This window comes from Prionailurus bengalensis, chromosome C1, assembly GCF_016509475.1.
Source record: "Prionailurus bengalensis isolate Pbe53 chromosome C1, Fcat_Pben_1.1_paternal_pri, whole genome shotgun sequence".
In the NCBI taxonomy this organism is placed as follows: Eukaryota; Metazoa; Chordata; class Mammalia; order Carnivora; family Felidae; genus Prionailurus; species Prionailurus bengalensis.
The window spans coordinates 148951912-148978385 of NC_057345.1; the positions used below are offsets into that span (position 1 = coordinate 148951912).

Genomic DNA, 26474 nt, shown 5'->3' on the forward strand with positions numbered 1-26474 from the left:
ATCTCTTTAAAGTATCTAGAGGTACATCTAAAGTATTTATTACAGAAGTGATAAGATGTCTGAGAGACTTCACCTCAGAATAATCTAGTAATGTAAAGAAAATAGTAGGTGAAGCTGGGTAATGAATATATAAGGGATTTATTATAATCTGTTTTCTTCTTTATACACGTGTGTGTGTTATAAATATTGCATAACAAAAGTTTTCTAATGTTAAGTGATTGAGCTCTTTATTTTCTGACTGAAATTATGGTTAAAATTTATCTGTTTCATTTTTACAAAATTGAGATGGTTCTATTTCTTAACATTTGAGTGGTGGATGTTCTCTTTAATAGTTCAAATAAAGACTATTTAAATTGAATAGATTATGAATCTTCACAGAGTGCACCACACATTTCTTGCTGCCTTTTCCATCAATAATGTTGGCTTATTATGGCAATGAATGGGAGGGCACTGAAAGGGAGAAGGAAAGATAAAGCTGATCAATCACTTCTTCTGTCATATTGCAAACCATTGTCCTTTTCATTCATATCTCTCAAAAGAATAACGCTGGACATGAAAGCTAGGAATTTAACACAGTCTTGCCCAAATACTTGCCTTGTCTATTTGCCATAGATTGCCTGTTCAACCACTGAACAGTGTTTATGGATCACCCTTTCTGTATCCAAAATGCTGTTTTAAGAGACTTTATCCTGACCCTCCATTATCATTGTTGTCATTCCTTCTCATTTGTTCTTTTTTTTTTTTTTAATTTTTTAAAGTTTATTTTTTGAGAGACAGAGTGCAAGTGGGGGAAGAGCAGAGAGAGAGGAAGACACAGAATCTGAAGCAGGCTCCAGGCTCTGACATGTCCACACAGAGCCCAATGCAGGGCTTGAACCCACGAACTGTGAGATCATGACCTGAGCCGAAGTCTGGATGCTCAACTGACTAAGCCACCCAGGCACCCCTCTTTCTCATTTGTTCTAATAGGCTTTTTTCTTTTTCATTCCTGTTTGGTAGTTTGGAAACACTTACATGTGGGGGATAAACAGAGAAGAGATAAACAGAGGGGATGTGTGACAAATTAGGGATCTATGAGGGCTTTCAGAAGACTTTTAAGCATTCTGGAACCACTTTCCTAAGTTCCATAGGTCTAACTACATAGAAACATAGCATATACTATGCCAAATGTTGACTGTATCCTTCTGTCCATTCTTTTTTCAGAACAGTTATTGATGATCCTGGGTCTATCCCACGTGTGAATTCATTCCTCCTTCAGCACTAAAACAGCTATTTATGGTGCTTGTCCGTGAATTAAGAACTGAAAATGCTGTTACAGTGAGAAACATAATTTTTTTCAAAAAGCAAAGGAGAAATTTAATATATCATGTTCTTTCTTTTAACACTTACAGTGAAAATAAAAGTTTTTTTCAGAAGTTAAAGAAACTTTACTGTTTATAAAAATTAAAAAAATCAATCCTTTGGCTGAACAATGGAAAGAAAGTGAATATCGTTCTTTAGACATATGCCAAATTTGATAGTCTTTATATGAGTATGAAGAATTGTATGTGAATAAATCATTTGCTTTTGAATGTCTAAATGGGATAAATAATCAGGGAGTACATGCTTAATAAAAAATTTAGGTTTTTATAATTTAAAATTCCTTTTAAGTAAACTTTTATATTGGCTTTTCAAAACATTTTAAAGCCTAAAGTAAAAAATGAAATTGTATGCATCATAAACAAAGCTATTTATAATGATGAGTTTTACGGAATTTGGATGCCAGCCAGTATATCTTACTACACATCTCCACAGCTTAGTTCTTTCTGTGTTAACACTGCTCAATCTCATGCAGAGCAAGTAGAAAAACAGGACCCTTCTCCTGCTCCCTACCAGTGTAGCTTTTTTTTTTCAAATATAAGATTTAAATTGTTTTATACATTTCTAAAAAGAGTGTGTTTTTGTGTCTTCTTTCTCTTTTTTTTATTTTCCATCTTTAAAACTGTTTCTCATTTCTGTTTTTTTCACCTTTGGAAGGTTTTGGAAAGAACAGAAGTGAGGGAGACAATAGCAGTTTTTAGACCATGGACACAAAAAATTTGCAGTACCCATCTATTCTAAGGCTAAACCTTTGCCTAAATAGCACCCTAAGTCATGGCACAATACTTAGGAAAGAGAGTCTGGTATTGTGTTTAGCCATTTTACTATTTTCAGTTGCTTTCATTCTTTCAAAGGTCAACTGAAATGTTAGAAAACGCTTCTATTCTGATTTCTACTTTTACTGGTTGGAACACCTGTTGTGGGATGGACTTAACCAGAAATCATGTTTCCTATATAATTTATGGGGATACCAGAGGGAACTGTTTGTCTCATTTTTGTCTAGTACTACATCCTTTTTGATCTTCCCCTTCCCATATGGTCTTTTGGATCTTTTATTCATAGATTCAAAGCACTAATACAAATGCTTTTGTCAAAGAATATATAACATCTTCTAAAATGTGTTTACCTCCAGTCCCTATGAAAGTTACTTGAATTGTTAAAAGGGCTAGTATTATCTGTTCCTTTACTGTTTTTGCTCTGCATTAAATATATAATTTTCTCCTTAGGAGACTGGTCAGAGTGTTACTTATTTATATCTTACGTCTTCCTAGAATTCATTTTATATAGCCGTTATAGGAGTCTAAAACTATTGCTAGTGTAGAGTAGCATGGGGAGAAGTGGAATGAAGAATTAAAACAAGGGTGAACACTAATAGAGCCAGTAATGAGACCACAAATGTTCACCACAGTGGCTGGTTATACATTTAACTTTAAACTTGCTAACAGCCAATGAAAACCAAGACTTTGTTGTCCCTATTACTCATGATTTTTTAAAGACTAAAATTGTAAAGCACATTTTGAGAGCATGACCAGTTTTTTCAGGTAAAGTGTCACTGAGAGGAAATATATGGTTCAGACTGTAAGTCTTAGATCTTTCCCAGATTCCTTGAAGTATCAGTCCTTCTCTTCTACAGCCTTCCTGTTTGCACCTTCTGTTGGCTCTCCAGGTGACTTGGTGTAGATTGCAGATGGATCAGCCCAAATCCATCCACACTAGTGAAAGGTGACTCAGGGCTTGTGTCCTGGTACTGATGGGTCAGGAACAACTGCATCCTATGAGAAGGACATCATTTTTCATGCAAGTGCTCTTTCCTTTCTCTAACCTCAATATCAGCTTCAGATCATATAAACAATTATGAAAAGAGATCCTTTGCTCTTTCTCATATGTTATGCCTTGCTTAGCCCAGATTATAAGCATATACCATTTCAGGATCAACTCAGAGCCATAAGACACAAAAACATTAATAAACTACCATAATGAGCATGTTATCATGGTTTCCTTTTTCCTGGCTGCTGATCATGTGGTCCTTTCTTAGGAAGAAGGAAATCGGTCTCCATCCAATAGAGAATTGTGCAGGGTCTGATACCATGATAAAAACACAGAAAGGAACCTGAGTCCTGGAAAAATCATAAATTTAGAGGAAGAGTTTTTGTTTTTGTTGAGATTGATTATGAATAGACAAAAAATTTGGACGAGACTCTTAAAAATGTAGTTAGATGCTAAGAAGGATTGCTTTCTGGGTGTTATTGCTAAGATAACCTTATTGTGTATGGGCTAGTGACTTTTCAAACTAGGGTCCTCAGAGCCCCTTCAAAACAGTGTCGTTGATAGGGCTAGCTATTTGCCTTCCAGCTCCCCATCTCTGCTTCAGCCAGGTAAAGCATTCACCTTCATTGTCTGTTCTACATATTGGCCTTCCTATCTTTGACTTCTTGATATAGCCTGGTGGAAGAAGGAAGAGCTATCCACACCTACTTTGGCAGAATAATCATAATATATTGTTTAATTTTGTCTAACTGCTCTAGTTGTTCTGGTGGTAGGGCAGAGATTAAGTCTTTTTTTAATGTAAAGGATCTATTTCCTAGTTAATTATTATCTATCTAAAAGTGACAAGTGATGTCCTTGTTTCCCAAACATAGGACAAATGAAACTAGTTCCGGCCTAACAGTTCCCTGTTGGTAGGTGGTATGATCTCTTGGAACACCAGAAGCTGGCTTATAGCATTAGAGAGGTCTTGATTCCATCTGAGTTTTCTAGACCCCACTTCCCCCCCTGCTAATTATGAGCATAAAATAAGCTCAAGGGTATTCTTGCTGAGGGTGAAGAGAAATTTGACCTGCTTACATGGTAAATGTTTTTAAGACTTGGGACTTCCACAGACATTATATTTAAGAAGTAGCATTCTCAAACATTCAAGAGCACTCAAGATTAAGCTAAAGGACAGAATAAGCTATGTACCTAGTTAAGAACTCACAAGGAACTAGTAGACTTTATAAATGTGTTAAGAGAAACACGGCTAAATTTTAAATGTACTAAATTAAAAGGGAAGTCAAAGCAATACTAAATAGAAATAAAAAAAAAAACAAAGTATGTTATGGTATTATCTCCATATCATAATTGACTATTATAATTAATGAAGATACAGAAAGTTACGTTTACCAGAACAGTTACTCAGTTAAGGAAGTTTGTTTTAAATTTATCTTGTAATACTCCCAAGTAGAGACTAAAACTTAAGAATCATTGGTAGTTATTTTGCCAGATTTCTGGGGTAGAAAATCCTAGGTACATATTAGGAAATATGAAGTGACCTGGGAACTGTGGAGCCCAGAGTCCATATCTAAGAAGATTATGATGCATTTCATTAAAAAGCAATTTGTAATGCCTAAAGGATAACAAGGTGCTAAGTAATTGCAATATGAATTCATTGCCAGAAAATAAAAACCCAAATAAACCACTTTCCTTTTTATCTTATCTTATCTTATCTTATCTTATCTTATCTTATCTTATCTTATCTTATCTTATCTTTAGAGGAGAGCAAGTGGAGGGCAGGGGCCAAGAGAGAGAGAATCTTAAGCAGGCTCCACAGGCCTGACATGGGGCCTGATCCCACGATCCTGGGATTGTGATCTGAGCTGAAACAAGAGTCGGACACTCAATCAACTGAACCATGCAGGCACCCCTCTTTTTTCTTTTCTTTTCTTTCTTTTTTTTTTTTTTTTTAGAGATTTACTTATTTTTGAAAGCGAGCACAAGCATTAAGGGACACAGAGGAGGGGACAGAAGATCTGAGTGGGTTCTATGCTGACAGCAGCAAGCTTAATGCAGGGCTTGAATTCACAAGCCCTGAGATCATGACCTGAGCCAAAATCAAGAGTTGGTCACCCAATCGGCTGGGCCACCTAGGTGCCCTCCACCCCTCCGCTGTTTTCTTTTTAATCCAGAAATAGACCTCGGAATCAATTAACATTAGACATAAATATTAGGGCAACGGATTATAAAGGAAATTATAACAAACTAATAGAGAGTCACCAGAAGTTTTCACAATGGATTTAGAATCCAGGAGACCTACATACTTGCTAATAGAATAACACCAATTAGTAGAATAATAAAGCCAGTTTGGGATATATAACCCAATATAATATTGGGATATTCACCAATAACAAGTGAAAAGTTGAAAGTTGATTTTTAAAATAAGCGCATCATCATAAATTGAAAATAAGACAATAACGAATTGTTAGAGAAAGATACTTAGTTTGGAATTTATTTAAGCAACTGAGATGTCATCTGTAAACGTGATAATTTTTGAATTCAGGAGTTTACATGTACAGCAGAAATACAGAACTTTTGTATGAGACTCAGAACTTATACTCAGAACTCAAAGTAGTAAAACTAATAGTAAAAATAGTCAATGAACATATGATTAATGTGTGTTCGTCTGTTAATTACCTCTGTTCAGTAAAGGAAGATCACCTAAGAATCATTTTAAAAACATTGTGGAAGAATATGTTGTAATAGTGAAAAAAATAGATGATATAATGCTACCAAATTGGGATGATTTAAATAACCATTTGAAGACAGTGTCATAATACAAAAGGGAGAAATGTTTTATTTGGACATGTAGAATATTATGTTGGTGGTCTCCCAAACTGGCTGATTACTAGCCCTTTACAATTTTTGATCCATGGGAATTGAACTCTAGAATTTGGCAATACATTTCATATTGCTATATCTCTCTCCCACTGGAGCCTTCATGTTCCGGTTTCCACCTGAGTGGTCCCAATACTAATTTACCTTCTCTTGCTAGGTGAGTAGAAGGAGAGCTAGATCTTGTTTTTTTGTTGCAAAAGACAAATGTTTCACACTTTGGGTTGTTATAGATAGGTGAATGCTTCTTCCTTCAAACACTACTGGGCCCATCAGAGTCCTCTCTTAAAGGTTTCTGTCTTTAAGAACAGCCTTTCCAAAGTCTCTTGACACCTTCTTGCCTTTGGGCATGTGATCCACTGGAGGTGTCACAAAAGTACCATAATGAGTAATTATAAGACAGTCCAGCATTGGAAGACAAGGACTTTGCAAATGAAGTTTCTAATGATGTCTGGCACTCGAGTAGATAATCAGATATTTATTAATTGGATTCATGTTATATATACAATAAACATCTTTACTATAATAGAGCCAAATCAAGGTGGGGGAATTCTGATCCCTTCATAGAATAATTGAAATAATTTCTGGGGCACCTGGGTGACTCAGTCGATTAAGGATCCGACTTTGGCTCAGGTCAGGATCTCATGGTTCATGAGTTCAAACCCCACATCAGGCTGACAGCTCAGAGCCTGGAGCCTGCTTCGAATTCTGTGCCTCCCTCTCTGCTTCTCTTTCTGTCTCTGTCTCTCTCTCTCTCTCTCTCTCAAAAATAAACATTTAAAAAATTAATAAAAGAATTTCTAAAATCACGTAGAATTAGCCTTGAAAAAAAGAATCCAAAGAGCTAAGATTAAGATCAGCTATCTACTCAATGCTAGCTAGTTGATACAGACAGAATTAAAACACAAACTTTACCCTCAAGAAGATGGTCATAGTTTGGTAGTTGAAGCAGGTAAACAACTACTACAATTAAAATCATACAAAAAGACCTAAAATTGAGATAGGTTACTGGGCACATTGTTCACTTAAAGGAGGATGTGATCAAATTTCGTTGAATTCTTTTTGTTATTATTAATTCTTGAAGGATAATTGGTGATCATCAGGGAGAATGCTGTAAAGAGTACATAGTCTAGACAGTGGCACACACCCATACTCTTATAAGCAAAAGTCTCAAGTAATTCATTACAGTGATTCCTCTCCATTAATACAAGTGAAATTTACCTTCGTATTGACTATACTCAAACTATTAAACTATTAATGAGGGTTCTATATATACACATATGTACGTGTGTGTGTGTGTAAAATTTCTTAAGGTGATTTTTTTTCTATTCCCCTTCTCCCACTTTGCCCTTCCTCCACCCTCCTCCCCTCTGGCGACCATCAGTTTGTTTTCCATATTTATAGTCTGTTTCTGCTTTTTGTTTCTTTGTTTTGGTTTTTTAGATTCCATATATAAGTGAAATCATATGGTATTTGTCTTTCTCAGACTCTCTTCACTTAGCATAATACTTCTAGGTTCATCCATGTTGTCACACATGGCAAGCTCTCTTATTTTTTTTTTATAGCTGAATAATATTCCTTTGTGTATTTATACTCCATATTTTCTTTATCTCTCAATGGTCATTTGGGCTGATTCCATAACCAACCACTGTAAATAATGCTGCAATAAACATAGGGGAATATATATGTTTTCAAATTAGTGTTTTTATTTTCTTTGGGTTAAGTACCCAGGAGAGGAATTACCGAGTCATATAGTGGCTCTGTTAATTTTTTGAGGAACCTCCATCCTGTTTTTCATAATTGCTGTACCAATTTACATTCCTACCAGTAGTGCATGAGGGTTACTTCTCCACATCTTCCCTAACACTCGTTATTTGTCTTTTTTTTTTTTTCTTTTCATTCTAGCCATTCTGGCAGATACAAGGTTTTATTTTGATGGTGATGTTGAACATCTTTTCACATATCTTTTGGCCATCTGGATGTCTTCTTTGGAAAAATGTGTATTTGAGTTCTGTGCCCATTTTAATCAGCTTATATGGGTTTGGTTTTGTTTTGTTTGTTTTTTTTTTTTTTTTGGTATTGAGTTGTGTAAGTTTTCTCTTTATTTTGCATATTAATCCCTTATCAGATACATCATTTGCAGACCTCTCCTTCCATTCAGGAAGTTACCTTTTTGTCTTATTGTTGGTTGCCTTCACTGTTAATACAGAGAATTTGTTTTCCATAAAACAAAGCAGTAAGTTTTGCAGTTTGACCACGTTCTAGTCTCAGGCTGAGGCCTGACTTTCTTTTCAACAGAAAAATGACTCTGGGGTTCTATTCAATTCAGTGAGTAATGATAGTAGCCTGCACTACTACTAATGGAAAGAACCCCATCTAGACCTAGGAGAGAGAGAGAGAAATGACATGCTAACATTACTCTATGTGGCTCCATCAAATTCTCTACTGCCCCCTCCACTACTGTTTACCTACTGGTGTCCATTAACACAGGCTAGCCCACATCAGAAATAGGAGAATTGGAAGGAAATTGGGTGCAGACTTAAGTGTACTATTTTTCAAAAAAATTTCTGTTATTAAGTGATATGGAGTAAAGTTTATTAGCGTATTCAATTTCATGGGTGTATAACATATATGTTGTAACAGGTTACCTGCATTGGCCACTCTAGAATTTGTGTAATTCTGAAAGAGCTTCCAGACTATGTTTCCGCACATTCTATCCCCAAAATTGCACTGGAAGCATGAAGCAGAGCGGTATGTGGGGGAACTGCAAGTACTTAGAAGTGCCTGGAATGTAGGTTTGTGTGGAAAAGGGCAGACTAGAAGGACCTGGGTGGTGGAGGGCCGTCTGGAGCATACCGAGATGTTTGAGCTGTTTCCTCTGTGGGTCTGTTATGCATTAGCATCATGAGAGTGATGTCAGATATCCGAGGGTTTGAAAAATCACTGCAGTGGCAGTGTGGAGGAGAGCCTGGAAGGATGATCCAGCCACAATACACTGAGAGGATGAAGGCCCGAACTGTGTCTGTGGTAGTAGGGATGAATTCAAAAGGTGTATGTTTTCAGTGGCTGCTGTGTGCCCGGGACTATCTTAGTTTCTGGAAGTACATCTGTGAATAAGGCAGACTTTCCTGCCCTCATGGAGGTTGCACACTAGTGGGTGGAAAACAATAAAATGATTCCATGCTCTTCACTTTGAGTGACTAGGTGGTAATGATTAGGGGTTTTGAAGACATTGTGCAACCATACACATCTAGCAAAGATATTTTTGCATCCATTTATGTCTGCGAAATGAAAAATAAAACATTTAATTTTACAATGATTTACTACATATATTTTTATAACATTACGAGGAAGGTATGGTGTCTGCTTTAAAACAAAACTAATATTGTCCACATTAAAACGAACAGCCTTGATTTAGTAATTTGCTAATGAACTTCTAATTGTTCACTGTGTGACTCCACAGTCTCAGACTTAAGAATTTCATTCTAGAAGGTTGTTGATAATTAAGCTATTAGAAATTGTGAATGCATCTTTCCACTGAAACAAAGTTAACCTGGGTGATTCAGTTCTTGTATTTTAAAATGTGTTTTACATTCCAGCGGAAGCTCCTAGGACACGAGTCACTTGGAATCTTAGGATAAGAAAGGGAATAGGATGGAATCATTTGTGGGCACAGTGCCTATAGACACGTTGTAGACAGTACAAGTTGGGCAAGTGTTTCTAGGATTAGATGGTTGGAGAGAGGAAGGCAAGAAGGGAGAAGAAGCCTACATGTCTAACATGGGGGCCACCTCTAATTGTTCTGAGAAAAGCAGGTTATGTTCAGTGACTTAAAATAGCATTTCAAAATTGCACATATTTATTGTCTGATCCCCAAATCCCAGAGTATTGAATGATTTGAGAATCATTTAAAGTGAATGATTCAAGAGAAAATTGACCATTCTGAATAACATGCAGTGACTAGTTATAACAGAATTGTAAGATAAGTGTGAAGTAATTTGGCTGAACACACAGGTCTTCAAAAAAAATACCATGGAAATTTTTGCTTGTTTTTGATCCTAATATTAGTTTATTTTCCTAATGATTTTTATCTTTTACCTAAAATAGAGAAAAATATTAACTGAGACTTCCTGTTGCCTTCACTTCACCTAGGAATGGCTTATTGTATTTTGATGATCAAAGGCCTTTTCAGCAGTAAAAAAGCTGTTTGCCTAACCGAGGCTACTGCAATTTTCTACCTAGAATGGACGAGAATAAGTTGCCTGCTTGATCACTTATATATACCTGATCAGTCAGGACAGTTAAGAACTTGATATTCTACCCAATCTGTTGTAACAACATATATTAAGCATCTGCTATGTGTGAGATAGTATGACAGGCACTTGACATTAAAAAGATTAGCAAAATAGCCACAACCCTTGCCCAATTTGAGAAATCAACCTGAATTGTATTCTGTTATCTATAATTATAAGAATAAAAAATCTTGTGAAAGTATTTCATTAAAGTTTATGTAAGTTTCATACTCAGAAGATAATAATTTTCATGATATTATTCCCAAGAAACTTGAGGTACATTAAACAATTCTAGATGGCAGTTTTTAATTTATCACATATTTTAATATTGGCAAAAGTATGAACATTTTGAAAGGAACACAGTTGGGTAATATCAACCTCAGTATTTAGAAAACTAATTTAGATGATAGAGTGAAATAAAAACAGATTTAAGAGAAGTTGAAATTCAGTGTAGGGAACCACTTTTGGAGTCACAGAATGTAATAACCTTCCCTCAGGAGCAAGAAGACAAATGTGCCCTAACTCGTATCTGACCAAATGTTCATCTTTTCCTGTCCCATCAGTCCCTTCTGAAATCAGGTAGGAGTGCAGCAGATAAAGGAACATCAATAGAGTAATAGAGATATGCATTCACTGGGGGCATGCCCCTCCCCTGCTTGCTGCTAGTTCAAGGTCCCAGAATGTAAACTGCTAGGGCTCTGACCAAAGTGAAGGCAAATCACACACAAAGTTGAAGTTCAGGGAGTTCTTATTAAATCTAGAGTTTCATTAACCACTTTATGAATTGGAGAAATAATAGGGGGTTAACAAGAACTTTAAATCTGAGAACTATAGCACTAAAAACACTGCTCCCTTCTGTTCCATGTCCTGTATTTTATAGTGTTTCCTTAAGTCCAAAGTCACACACCTTTTCCTTAAATTTAATAAACACCCTAAAAATAAGTCAATATGTGCATTTTTCCTGATTTCAAAAAAGTACAAATGTTTAAGAAGGAAAAAAAAAGACATTTTAATTGTACCCCACAGAAATAACTGCTAACACTTGGGTTTTTATTTTTCCAGACTTCTTTCTTTCTAGGCATATTGTGTGTGTGTGTGTGTGTGTGTGTGTGTGTGTGTGTGTGTGTGTGTGTGTGTGTTTACGTGTTTAATGGAAAAATGAGATCGCAAGCCGTTCTGCCGTATACACTAGTGAAAAGCCCTGACTTTGGAATCAGACCATCCTGGGTTTGAATCCCAGCCAATTCTGGTTACTAGCATAAGATTTTGACCAGTTTCTTTACCTGTAAAATAAGGATAATGATGTATCTTTTCAGAAGGTTGTTGTGGACAATAAAAAGGAGATAATATATGTAAAGTGCTTCATCAAGAGTTTAATAAATGCTTCATAATCCAGCCTCTTTTCCTGTGTTCTACTTCACTGTCCCCTTAGCACCATGCTTCGCTGTATTTGGCAAGTGGGGGGGGGGGGGGAGGCACAGATATGTTTTTATGAAGAAATGTATTAAATTGGTACTCTATAAACTAAGAGACATGTATAGCTAAAATATTCTGATTTTTAAAACCCTATATATTTTTTTAAATTTTTTAATGTTTAGTTTTGAGAGAGAGAGAGACAGAGGGCACAAGCAGGGGAGGGGCAGGGGCAGAGAGACAAGCATCCAAAACAGGCTCTAGGCTCCGAGCTGTCAGCACAGAGCCCAACATGGGGCTCAAACCCAGGAACCATGAGATCATGACCTGAACCGAAGTCAGAGGCGTAACTCACTGAGCCACTCAGGTGCCCCTAAAACCTTATATAAGGTTAACATCCAGCTCAAACTAACCAATAAATTTTGTGTCGATTATAGTTTCTAGACATTTATGTTTGTATGTGTGCATGTGTGTATGTATTTATTTTTAGTTTCTGGGGCTTTTAACAGGAATTAGAATGAAGTTTTTAACAGTGTTTTGGGTCCTTTTTAATGTGTTGTAGTCAATGTATACATGTATAATAAGTTCTTTGTATATAACATATATGTTCTTTTTAACGTATATGTAGTTTTCATATCACAGAAAGCAACATAATACATAAGTACCATGAATATCATGCATAGTTGTGCTATTTTATTTGTCTTATCCAAGAAGAATCTTATATCACTTTATAATTTGCCTTAATTTCCAAGTAGAACTAGTTTCGTCCCAAATTGATACGGAAGCTTAAATATGTCTAAAATTAACTTAGTTAAAAGAGTGGCTTTAAATTTTGTTTGAGATTTTTATACTTTTATGTAATGAAATGTGAAAATTAGATGTTTATGTGCAAAATAGGTCCACAGTTAAATGTTATGACAAAGGAAGTAAATATTTCATTTTTTCCCTTTTTTCTCTAGCTCAACTGAGAAGTCATTTCCTTGGAGATCAACAGGTATGAGTTTTTATCATACAAAAAATATTTATGTTTTGCACACACAAAAAGAGCATTCATATAGCTTGCTTTCTCAGTTTACTGCCTCTTGTAGTGACACTCCTGAGCTCCTTCACTTTCAAATAGTTCTTACTTTGCTTGATTTGTTTGAACATTGTTGAGTAGACTTAAAGATACCAGCTATAAAGAAAGTTAAAGCACTGGACATCAGCATATCAATGTTATCACCACTGGACATTTTTAATATCGGCACATATCATCTGAATATTTTCTTTTCTATCATAAGAAAGTACAGGGATTCCCTCACAAAAGTTCCTGCATAATCTGGGAAAGTTGACTGATCATTTATATAAATCAAGATTTTTCCTTTCGTAGTGTTTCCCGCACTCAAGAGTTGCCTGAAACATTCATATCCTTTATGTATCTAGATGCAGACTATATGGTAGCTTCTAATAGAATCCAGAAGCTTCTAATATAATTTCCTTATCTTTCTTTTCTCTCCAAATTCACTTCGTAGAAAGGATGAATTACATTAAGGAGAGTATCTGCCATCTTCATAAATATTTGATGACTTCATATTCAGTGTTCATTCATTAAATGTTGAGCATCTACATCACGGACCCAGTCCTATACACATTGCTGGTCACACAGTGATTGGTGTAACACGTACATGTTTCTGCATCTTCCTTGGAACTTATAACATAAAGGACAATGTTATCAATATATAAATACTAGAATAGGCCTTGTTATCTAAATACTTTGACAATTTTTAGACAGATTTTGATCTTGAATAAAACTCAGATCACTGAATGTCTGATATCTGAGTTTACCAAAACCTGGTATTAGGATTCCAGGCACTCCACTGTTTTATAAGAAGCTATTCCCAATTCCCATGAATTGTTTACTCAAGCCATAGATTAGGCAAAGACATATGAAGAGCTACTTAACAATAAGACTCACAAACAGTAGCTTAATATAAGGAAAATCATACCATGAAATAGTATGTGGTTAGATGCCAAATGTATATTGTGTGGGAGACATTGTTGTAAATGGACAGCCTACTGCAGAGAGCGCTTTGTCACTAGGCAGCAAAAGAGACAACAAATGTCGCATATGAACATTTAAAACTGGTTTGAGAGATGGTAAAGTGTGCAAAGTCTAGATAGCCACATTGGGTCAAAATATAGAGATTTGTAAATACTGGTGACTTTTAACTCTCCCACAGGTCATGGAGAGTCACTGAAAATCCTTTGAGCAAAAAAGTTGCCTGATTTAAATATTCTTCAGGAGAAATAGCAGCTCTATAAACTATTAAAAAGTGATTTGAAAAATGTAAAGAAAAATACTAAGCACACAGCACGTTTCGTACTTGTTTGTGGCAAAAATTTGCCATTTCATATAAAATTCTTCTGTAAGTTTATCTTTAACAGTACATAATTAATTTTTTCCAGAAATATTTCTTGAGAGCCTTAAAACAGTTGTCTAGCACATAGCTGTCAATCTTTAAAACAAATATCCTTGTCCTCTTAAGTGCTTCAGGTCTAGTGGAGGTATGTAATGCTATCCACTTGAAATTGGAGGAGGGGGGGCTATAAAGGGGAACGACAGATATATGCCATATTTACTGATATCTCTATTTCTGGACATTAAGGTTGTTTCTAATTCTTTTACAATTATACATAACATTGTGGGAAACATCCCTGTACATAAAATTATATCTGTACTTTTGATTTATCGTAGGCTAGACTTTTAAAGAAAAAATATTAGAGTATATGAACATTTTTAAGCCTCTTGATATGTGTAACCAACTTGTTTGCCTGAAAAGATTATATTATTTTTCCCTCCCTTTAGGAATGTGAGGTTGAACCTCTTATACTTCCTCATTGGCATCATCGTTTTATTAAAATCTCTTATATATTGCCCTTTTTTGTTGCAGTGCGAGTGTTTGACAGGCACGAGCTTTTTGTAGACCAAGGATGATAACTATACTAGTCAGAGTCAAGTCAGGAAAACCGACCCCATGGCAGCTAGTTCCATATGAGGGATTTGATTCAGGGAGGTTTATAGTTCAAGGGCGCATTGGAAGGTTTGGAAAATTAAACAGCATACTCAAACGCCCATGAGACTGATCATAACCAAAGCTGCCACTGTTTCTATGACTGAGGGGGCAATGGATTAGGTGGTTTTGTTTCCAAACTGGAGCAGTGGTGAGAAGTAGGGCAGGGGGAGATTTCCAGCATTAGCTGGAACCAGGAAGGAGATAAAGCCAAGCCAGAAATGCTGCCTAGAGCAGAGCCGGAGAACATCCTGGATCTTCTTAGTACAGTTCCACTCCTGACACACACCATTCTGCCCCGGCTGAGCTGAGCCGGAAAAGGCAGTTCGGTGGTTTCTAACTACCAAAAGCCAGCCAGACAGTGTACAACTGTGTTGATTTACATATAGAGAGAATGAGCTTTGAATTAGGAAGACACATAACAGAATGAAATATTTGGGGTCTTGCTGTCCTTTCTACCTCCCTCCCCTCTAGTACATTTACTCAGCATCATTCGACCACCATCTTCACGATTTACTAATGAGTTAAATATAGATGTGTGTGTGTGTGTGTGTGTGTGTGTGTGTTGTCTGAGTTCCTCCCCAAATACTTTAACGTTAGGGAAATACAACTCCAATAATTCATCTGTCTTCACCACAGCTACATTTGTAATTCACACCTAATAACTATGCTTCATCCCTTACTTTTGTCAGAGTATACTCATACCAAACTCCTATTCAGATCTGGCAGGTGTTAGTTACATTTACTGACCTTGTTTTTTTCTTTTGGGGGGAGAAGGAGTGTATTAATCTTCACACACTACAATCACAACTGCTATTTACTCCACTTTCTATTATTTTAACTATAATAACGTTACTTGTGTGCTTTCTTAAATTTGCGTACATTTCAGCCACAGTTATGACATTTGCCATGTAACCATGGCAATAAGCTACAAAGATAAGGGTAGAAAACTGAATTTGATTGTATGCATAAAGGAGTAAAATCTGATTTGTTTCATGTTTCTTTTTCTAAGTAGTGATAGATATCTTTGGAAGTTTGATTGCAAGTAAATAATGGCATAAAATGTCAGTTTTGCTGCTTTTTCTGTTAAGTTTAACTCTTATTTTCTCTTTACCACATTGCATGCAGAAATACTAAATGTAGTATAAAAATCCTCTCATTTTTAGAATTTGGTAGTCCTGACCAGAATAAGGGCAGGGGTGGCTTAAAATTTAATAGATAGATAGATAGATAGATAGATAGATAGATAGATAGATAGATAGATAGATAGGGGTAGTCTTTGTCTTTGACTAGATCTTGACAAAAGTAACATCTTTGTTCAATTTTCTTGGTTTCCTAAATAAGAAAGGATTACATGAAAAGATTTAGGATTAAAAGTCTCTTATTGTTCCTCATTTTTCTTCAATATTTTGAACATTTTGTTGCAGACAGTTGCTCTACCTTTATATACATATTACAAACTTGAGTTGAAAAGCTTGGAACTTAAAAATTTGCCTTTTAGCAGTGAGGTGAATTGTTAACAGGGCAATGGTTTGATCACTACCTGGGAGAGATCCCTGCCTACTCTGGTGTTTTCAGGATGTTACACATTCTGTTGAAATGCCAGAACCTGAGACCAGCTGCTGAATTTTGTTTTTAAATAGCTGACTTACTGCAGAGTCATTTTCTAAGGAAGAGCTCAGGATGCCCTAGGCTGAAAAGATTTCCATTTCTTTATGATTCAGTTCAACAGAATCTCTGTTTGTTTGCTCGGGTTGGTTGGTCCTTTGGTCTGACAGTCGTTTGGTTGATTTTTGTATGAGGGATAGTAGGCTGTATGAAAGTAAAGAGCCAAAGCTTTTTAAGTTTGGGGCTCAAAGAGATTACTTCCCAAAACACAAGGAAGCCCCATCCCCTCTACAATTTTCTCAGGCTGGTTGGGAAGGAGTCTTAAGGAGAAGCTTCCCCGGAAGTAGTAAAGTTGTTTTGAAGTATTTATGCTTTATTGTTATCTTGCTTTTCTGTTCCCCTCTCTTCATTATTCCATATTTTCTAGCTTACCAGTGTTACATATCTACTCTCTATAAACATAAAATGCGCATCCTTTTGTCTTTTATGAAGAGAGTTTATCATTTTGTTTTGGCTCTGTCTTTTCCTTATAGCCTTGCATTTCTTATAACCTTGTGTTTTTTGTTTTTTTATGTATGTTCCACTAAAGAGCAGTGAGGAGGAAATGTTGTCTTAATGTTCCTTTCTGTTTTCTCTTTTATTAGTGTTCCATTTTTCCATTGTTCACATCTTCACCTCTCTTAAAATTTGATGCATTTGTACAATCTCTTATGTTCTGCCAAAATTTGAGGTAGCTTTTAAGAACACATACAATAAGATAGAAAATAAACACCATAATCATAAACATATATAATAGAATAATAGGTAAAAGCCGGAGGAAAGTGAGAATACAAATATATGCACATGTGATTATAATTCTTCTTGATGGAAAATATTATGCAAAATAGTCTTTAAAGAAAAGAAAGGAGGTGGAACCCTTGGGCTTCTCTTTTAAGAGAAAGCACACCAATTCTCTCTCTCTCTCTCTCTCTCTCTCTCTCTCTCTCTCTCTCTCACACACACACACACACACACACACACACACACACACACACACAAGATACATAGTTTGTGTTGCCCACCAGAAAGAAGCTGTTGAAGCCATAAATTGAGTCCTTTTGTCAAAGTGTTCATTGGCTGTTACTTAAATCCTCCAGCCACATCCTGTAAAGTGAATTGTGCCACAAGTCACAATTTCACAGTTTTTCTGTTCCAGGAAAAAAATACTAGAGTCTAGGCAGTTTCCAGTTTTAGTACTTATGTGTAAAATGAGGGGAGGGGAGCAGCATGGCATCAGCCTGAGAATCCTAGCCTTCTTCCGGCAGCCCCCCACCCTCCCCTTCCCTGCAGATGAGAAGGGGCCCCCTTGTGAACCTGAGTGCACCTGTCTGTGCCCACAGGCCAAGGAATCTGGCTCCCTTTCACTAGAAGAAAGTGCTCAAGAAATAGTCTCAAGAGCAGATATTAATGAATGTTAAATAACTGATTGGGAATTACTACTTCTAAGAAAATAAAGAAGCCACAAGATTAGAGTTTTTCCTAAAGCAACGAGTTAGCAAAGGACACAGGAGAATAAAAGTAAGGGAAATTTCTGGTTGACCCAGAAGGCATTAAGGGGTAGAGAGACTTGGGTGGGCCTATTGTAATAAGTAATGAGTAAGAGAGAAAATATTAATGATTTCATTCAGTTGAAATAGTGGATATTTGACAATAAAATGTGAAAGGGAATGAAAAAGATGGTGGTAAAACAGAAATTTTAAACTGATAGGGTAATTTAACTTCACAGTGCTACATCCATTTATTGTGGAGTATATATTTAAGTGCCATAATTTTAACATACTGTCCATTAAATCATTATTGTGTGGTACATACTCGACATTAATAGTTAATGTATACTACTAATTTTAAGACTTTATAGGCGTTGGGTTTTGTATTTTGTTTACATATTTAAATTTTGTTCCTAAAATGTATAGATACAACTTTCTTCCCACTGCGGTGGGTTAAAAAACAAAAAAAAACAAAAAACACATAAATACTGAAGATAAGAGATAAATGTGAGACTAGCCCTAAGTCAATTTATTTCTTTTTTTCCTCCATCTGGAGCAAGTAATTTACAATACAAAAAAGCATCAGCACATCATGAGATAGGACACAAACTTAAATGGGAACACTTTATGCCTCAGTAGAAATGTGCCAGATTTATAAAGGACATAGAATAGGAAGTTATATTATACATGTTCATAAATAGAATATTAGATTAGCAATCATGTATAAAGGACTATTATTTTATTGAGGATTTTGGATGTTATGATTTATTATGGCTATAAATTGTACAAATGACAAAATTTCATCATATATTCATTCCTTCCTGTTTGTCTTCTAAATAACAGGAGGAATACGACTTTCTGTTAAAACCAGCCAAGTTTTTCCTCCCTTATTTTTTCAGGCCTTTTTAGCTACATAGTCATGATATTCTTACCACCACTACAACACTATAGCTTCCTGATCACCACAAAAAGGTTCTCTTAACTTGTTAATGTTTTATTATAAAAGGCCTTCTATATTTTACAAAAAGTAAGTCTTGAAGAACTTGGAGTAAAGGTAAAATTTCCTTCCTTCCCACATCTTTCTATACAATGACCATTGCCCCACACACCTCCGTAGATACCTACTCACACGCGTGCACACACACACACACACCTTTGGCTTTGTTTTGTTTTTAATTCAGTGAGGATATATTATACAGTGTTCTATAATGTAGGTTTTTTCCTTAACGGCATAGTGAAAACCAAGCATGTGTTTCTGTTATCAGTATATAAAGACACACCTCTTTTTTAGTGGTTAAATACCCATAATTTAGAAAATTTATGTAAGCAATCCCTTATTAGTAAATTTTTTTTTCCAGTTTTTTACTTTGACGAACAATGGTAAAAGGTTTCTCTGCACATCTGAGTATCTTTGTCACTTACATTTTTTTAAGTGGGACTGCCTGGGCAAGTGTGTATACGGGGGCTTTGGGGGCACATATTGTCAAACTGCCCACCAAAAATGCTTAACAATATGTGGGAAGAGTGAGGCTTTTCCTCTGCCTTCTTAGGTTAAGTGACTGAGGGAGCCAGTGAATTTAACTGACAATAGTTAAATTAATAGAAAAATAATCCCAAAGTATTCAGATACACATAGGAGCTCACGAAAGTAGTTTACCTAAATGGCTACACTAGGAGTTATCTACCTAGCTTAATGGGGGAGAGGAAGTGGGCAGAAAAGGCTTCTGGGGGGCGCTTGGTCGGTTACGCGTCCGACTTCGGCTCAGGTCATGATCTCACGGTCCGTGAGTTTGAGCCCCGCGTCAGGCTCTGGGCTGACAGCTCAGAGCCTGGAGCCTGTTTCAGATTCTGTGTCTCCCTCTCTCTCTGACCCTCCCCGTTCATGCTCTGTCTCTCTCTGTCTCAAAAATAAAATAAAAACGTTTAAAAAAATTTAAAAAAAAAAAAGGCTTCTGGGGGAAAAACAAATAGGTTCCTAGGGGAACAATGGGGATCTAAGAAATTTTGCAATAATGTTTGTTTATGCAGGTACAAGTGGTCCTCCCACTTTTTTTCATGCCATGAATCTCCCCCAGAAGGGACCCATGGCAGCCTCACTCCCAGAAGTTTCTGCTTTTAGTAAAATAAGGGATGCTCCAAGAAGGCTTGTTTCTACATTTGTTGAATTTCAAATGTCTTTACTTCAAAACAACCTTCGTGCTGACTGTCAGAGTCTGAGGGGGTCCCTACAAATATTCCTACCTATACCAACTGCTATGCCTATCCATGCTTGTTATGTTGCCAGAGTCTAGGAGCGTAAATTTTCATGAATATATAAAATTTTAGTGAGTTATTAGGCTTTAAAAAGCCATTTGTTTCCAAATGCCCCTATATCATAAGCTTTATAGACAGATTTAACAGTAAAATCACTTAAATAATTCTTAAATATTCATTAAATCAGAACATTGTGCGGAGACCAGCAAACTACTGATCTTTCTATCATTTGATTAGTTCTTATGGAAGTTGGAGATCAACCTGATCTTGGACTTTAATAAAATTGTCATGTTTCCTGTCAGCTCTTCTTTCTTTTATTTTCATATCTGGCTCAAAACGATCACATACATTTTTCTGTCAACAGAAATGCAACAACCACTACTAGAACAAGCAAACAACAAACTTTTGTTTATCACCATTGGAGGTAATTCGGGTACTAACACCTCCAGAGGTTCCCAACTTTGTTGTACATTAAAATTGCCTGCAGAGCTATTGAATTCTGGGGCCCGAAGCAGGCATCAACTTTTTGAATATGCCCTGATGATCACACAGTGCAGTGTGAGAATCACTGCCTTACTCAAAAGTAAATTAATTTAATTACTGGTAATTAAAGAGAAGAATTAAAAGTTTATCCTACTATCCTGTACAGATTATTTTTAGGATAACCAAATAATCCTGGCCATTAATAGCTATATTAAGGTATCTAAATACACCAAAGGAATTCCTGCTGATAAATGTAGAAAGAACAATAAAATTAGAAAAATCACCAGTTTGCATGCTCTAATGAAATGGTTCAAGCAAAGATTCTCAGTGTATGCAAAAACCACTGTCTTTTGATCCTGGCTGCACATTAGAATCATCTTGGGAGTTTTTAAACTCCTAATATCTTAAATATTTAATATTTTAAATCTCTAATATTCAGACCACAGCTTGAATTGGAATCTCTGGGCATGGGACTCAGTCAGTGATAGTTTCTAAACTCTGCACCTACCCCATCCCAGGTGATTGCAGTGTGCAGCCAACATTGGAAACCATTGCACTAGGAGACAGGTTGATGATGAACTTGAAAATATGGAAAGATGGGGCTGCCATCACTTGAATTGGCTGACCTTAGCAACTCTAAGCGTTATAGTATGGCAAGATGTAAAGTATACAGCACCATCCATAAAGTATTCTAACCACAAAATTTTGACCTGAAAGCTGCTAGCTCTAACTTTCTGTTTACAAGACATACTGAGGTTAGAGGATGTTTTAATGCCACCATGAGAAACCTGCACACAAGCTCGGAATGTGGAGCATGGAGCATCCTATGAGTTTGTTGCTATGGTTCCCTCAGTAAGCCAAGAACATGAAAATGAGGGTATGAGAGCCTCTTTTTAGATTTAAGGTACTTAAGTAGCAATCATAGTCCAATGCCATCAGTAAATCTTATTTCAGCCTGACTAGTACAAGCCAACTGAAGAAAGAAATTTTTGAGACATCAGGAAAATTTGACTGTGAACTCATTATATGGTGGAAGAAATGTAGTTTTGCAAAGTCCTTATTTTACAGAGCTACATATGGAAGTATTTAGAGTTGAAATGATCTGATGTGAGGGATCTGTTTTAAAATTCTATAATAGTAGAAAAGAAAGATAAATGGAGCATAAAAAGTATGGCATAATGTTGTAACTTAAATTGGGGAGGTGGTTTGTTGATCTCTACTTTTATGAAAGTTTGAAAACTTAAATTTTAGAATACTTGAATACAAATTCTTTAAACAAAGGGTTCAGCATACTGTGGGTTAAAGTAGTACATCAAAGTGGCACATGTTAAAGCCAGCCAACTGTCGGTCATACTCCCAAGGTTAGCTGTGACACAAATGAAACCACTCTGAGGTAGATGAGAGAGTTTCTCGGCCAGTGGATGCTATTTAACATGTATTTCCACATAGTTGGGATTTTGTTAAATGAGTCCTAACTTAAGCAAAATTTTCTGTAACATGCTGGACCTCAGCCTTTCTGCTAGTTTAGAACTCTACATTTATCACTGTGTTTGTGTGGATTGTAAGTAATTTCATTGTACATATCTCGGCCACAGACACTTTCACAGCGTAACTAGCCATAAGGCAGTTGCACTGTAAAGATAAAATCACGAAAAACAAAAGAGGGACATTCACTCAAAGGACATAATGAAACATGAAAAATGAATAGCAAAATGTAAAAGACTACTACAAAACACAAAATATTTGAATACATTCAAAATGTGGAAGGAGGAATCATGGCAATACTGACTTTATTTTGTGGGTCTTCAAAGTATTTTGTTGATAGTATTAAACACTTTTTTTTTTTTTTGCTTGTTGATGTGTCTCCTTGTTTGGCATCACACTTTTTCTTTTTTCACTAAAATTTCTTTATTAAGAGAGGCATCAGATTTCAAATGCTAGGATGCGTATTTGAAACTGAATTTTGTGTTGTGCTGTGATAAGCCTTGTTTGTTCTTAGCATATTGTCACATGTCTTTTGACAGATGTTCCAAAGTTCTGTGGGAAATGTGGGTGCAAACCTCTGCGCCACGGTACAAACCATTATGAGGGCTACGATTTACGTAATATAAAAATAGGAGTAGTGCATCACTGGAGAAAAGAAACCAAATTGTCAGCCGGTTATTTTTATTTTATTTTTTTATCTTTTATGGCAAGATTGCCTTATGGCCAATTAAACAGCGAAAATGTTTCTGTTGAAAATGCTTATGGTAAAGTGATCTGCAGGAAAGATACTTAAAGTAAAAGTACTGGACATGGTTCATGGATGTGTGGCAACCAGCAAATAAGAGTATTTGCATTTTACTTTAGCAAATAATGTATCTGACCATTCCTACACCATTTACACATAATATATGGGGATGGATTACATACATCCCTCAAAGACTTAAATACAGTGATTTAGGACTGTATGAAAATCTCATATCCAGTTCTAGCCTCTAACCTTTCATGTTTAATATAAATGTATTAAATAAGTATTTAAGTGTTCTCATGCTCTTAGTGATATGGGAAGAAATATTCTGTCAACTACCTAAAATAAAACAGAAATTATCAAGTTTAAAAGCTCCTTCTTTGGGGCGCCTGGGTGGCGCAGTCGGTTAAGCGTCCGACTTCAGCCAGGTCACGATCTCGCGGTCTGTGAGTTCGAGCCCCGCATCAGGCTCTGGGCTGATGGCTCAGGGCCTGGAGCCTGTTTCCGATTCTGTGTCTCCCTCTCTCTCTGCCCCTCCCCCGTTCATTCTCTGTCTCTCTCTGTCCCAAAAATAAATAAACGTTGAAAAAAAAAAATTAAAAAAAAAAAAAAAAAAGCTCCTTCTTTTCTGTTACCATCTCTGCAACACACAGAACCATACTTAGTGAACAGTCATTGCTTTGGGAAATACCAAGGAGGCAGGCTATCATCTGTAACTCCACATTTCATTCTTATGCCAGAAAGTTAGTGTGCATTTAGGTTTATCTTGATAATCTTTACCAAAAAAGATAACCCAAAAGAAAATTATTGAAAAACCTAGTTTCAGAAGACCCATTCATTTCTTATGGTAGTGAATATCCTCCTTTACAGATTTGTCTGGGTCTTTTTAAAGAATTTTTTTTTTTAACAGAGGGAATCTATCTTATATCTCCGGCTATCAAATATATCCACTTTTATATTTGGTAACACTTTTTCCCTAAGGAATAAAGTGTGTCCTTGGAAAAATATTTGAATGATTTTGAGCACTTATTTTTCATAGACATTACCGCAAATCCTTTTCTTTTTTCAGCTTTCTCTATAGGAAGCAAGAGGCCCAGGGCCTTTCATGAGTACCTACCTGTAAACTCAGTGTTGGAAATTTGACATGTGTGATCTATTTCTTTTCATTCTTACATTTCTAAACTCCTTGTTTTTCTAGTTTTCCTCTTACAGATATAAATTCTTTATGGTAAGTATGACACCTGTATTTTAATTCATGCCTAGACAAAAAAATAGTTGATAAATACTCATTTTAATATGACTATTTGCAAAAATTCCTTTTTTTTTCTAAAAAATACTTTTAATCATTTTGTATTCCTGAACGGAATTCAGGAATTTTACAATATTATGAACAAAAGATCTCTCTGGTGACATATAAAACTATAAAATACTTTACAGATGTGTCATTATAGAAATTGAAGAAAGTGCTTTATACCAGCTTATGTAGATACAAAGTTTGTTTAAACCATGAAATTGAATCTAGACAGATGAGCTTTTACAATGGCTTTCAAGACAGATTAATTGATGTTTAGAGCAAAGTGTAAAGTGAACTGGAAGATACTTCATTAATGGTTTCTGCTTTCCAAGACTTTTCACTCAATATTTTCTAGATGAGTAAAATTTTTGGAGTCTTTGTCTTAATGTTTAAAAGATAATATAAGCATGCATAAGACCCAGAAACCTAGACACACTTAAGAACCAGACTAGAAATAGTTTCTGTAAACATGATCTTCTGCCTGTTCTCATAAGTTTTTTACTTCCATTAAAGCCCAACTTTTAAAGAGTATCATATGTGGGTACACACACACACAGTAATTTATATTTGAGTCAACAAACTCTGGGTATCTATAATATTCTTAAAATATCAGTCAACATCTATCTACGTCTTCTATAGACCAAAGAATGTTTTTATGATTCATGTTTCCATTGCCCTATTTACATTTTTACTGTGCAACAGTATTCCCCAATGATGTCATTTCCCCCAATAATTGGGTTACCTGCTGTAGAAGTGACTCATGTACATCAAAGAAGTTACTGAAGAGAAGTCTATTCAAGGCCATCATCCGTGTTCTCTTCCAGAATTTGGCCTAGAGCTTTACTTCTTAGCCATAGAAGGCACTGGACTATTTCTACAGCTCTGTGGATAGACTCCTTTCTGAGCCTGTAGCCCTACAGGAAGCCACAGTACCATGGCCAAGTAGGAAGTTGAGTCCCCATAAGACAAAATTTTCTGTTCATATTTTTCATAAAGTGTTGCCACTCTGAATATGAAGGCTAACTTCAATTCACAGTCCAGAGTTAGAAAAAAAAGTGAGATACTCCATTCCCTTAGCCGTCAAAAAATCATCTGCATTCATTCTATTAACCATCACAGGAGTCCTGCAAAAACTCATATTATACTATCTTTTATGTAAGGGCAAACCTCTAGACACCATAGCAACTCAGAGCAGCCACAAACAAGGAGATTCTCGCACAAAGTTATAGTATGCTGGACTAAGAAAGACTAGTTACAGGGTTGTATATACTAAAAATCTCCTTACTGATCTCTGGGTTCCTGTTTCCATGGTAATTTTACACCTAGCACAGACCTCTGTTTCATATACTCTAAACAGTAAGACACATAGATTAACAAAGCAGAGGAATTTCAGTAATTTAAGTTCTTTCGTGAGACCTTACCCTGTTTTCCTGAGCATATTTTTATGCATACTTGGTGTATATTTTGGACATACATCACAGAAAAGATAATACACTTTGTATTTTCTCTTTCACTGTAAGCTTAATGGGGTGGATAATACATGAGATTTACATAGCCCTACAGCATTATTATCCCTTACTCACTAATATTTTTCCTAGCCGCAACCTTCTACTTTTTCTAGTTAATTGCCTTTTTTTTTTTTTTTTTTTTTTTTTTTTTTAGTGATATTGGAGCACTCAGAAGAAATGTAATAGGCAAGAAGGGCCATGTTTCCAATAATCTCCTAGTCGTAAACACAAATGGGAGATTATCTCATTCTACCTTGAAGCTTGTTCAAATTCTACATTTTTAAACATGTATTTTCATGGAAAATGATAATTTCAGGTTTGAAAATGCCCCATAATATATTTCTGATGTCCCACAAAACATGTTTGTGAAAAAGTAACACATATTCTTCAGTACACAGATTAAAGAAATAGCATTGACATTCCGTTTGTCATTTTTGCTCATAAAAATGTCTCAGTTGCATGTTCTGACTGTGCTAAATCACACCATGCCAACTATTTAATTTTAGTTTATAGCAATGAGCATGAAGTGATCCCATCCTGTGAGGCTCTGTGGTTTATCTGGTAAATTTGACTAGTGTCTTCTTTTATTCCTCTAGCATGTGTTTTTAAAAGACATTCATTTTAGGCGCACCTGGGTGGCTCCGTCGGGTAAGCATCTGGCTTCGGCTCAAGTCATGATTGAGCCGGTTCATGAATTTGAGCCCAGCATCAGGCTCCACAATGACAATGCAGAACCTGCTTGGGATTCTGTTGTCTGTCTCTCTGCCCCTCCCCCACTTCCCCTCCCCCCCCCCCAAATAAACTTTTAAAAAGA

General features: G+C 36.0%; 1 protein-coding gene across 14 annotated transcripts in view; it reads left to right on the top strand.

Moving 5' to 3' along the window:
• Positions 1-26474, top strand: part of PKP4 (plakophilin 4) — a 240442-nt gene that overhangs the window by 150545 nt on the left and 63423 nt on the right. For all 14 annotated transcript variants that reach the window (XM_043576776.1, XM_043576783.1, XM_043576780.1 and 11 more), the window contains one exon: positions 12668-12702. In XM_043576776.1, the coding sequence (XP_043432711.1) occupies positions 12668-12702 (35 nt within the window). The remainder of the gene's footprint in view (positions 1-12667; positions 12703-26474) is intronic.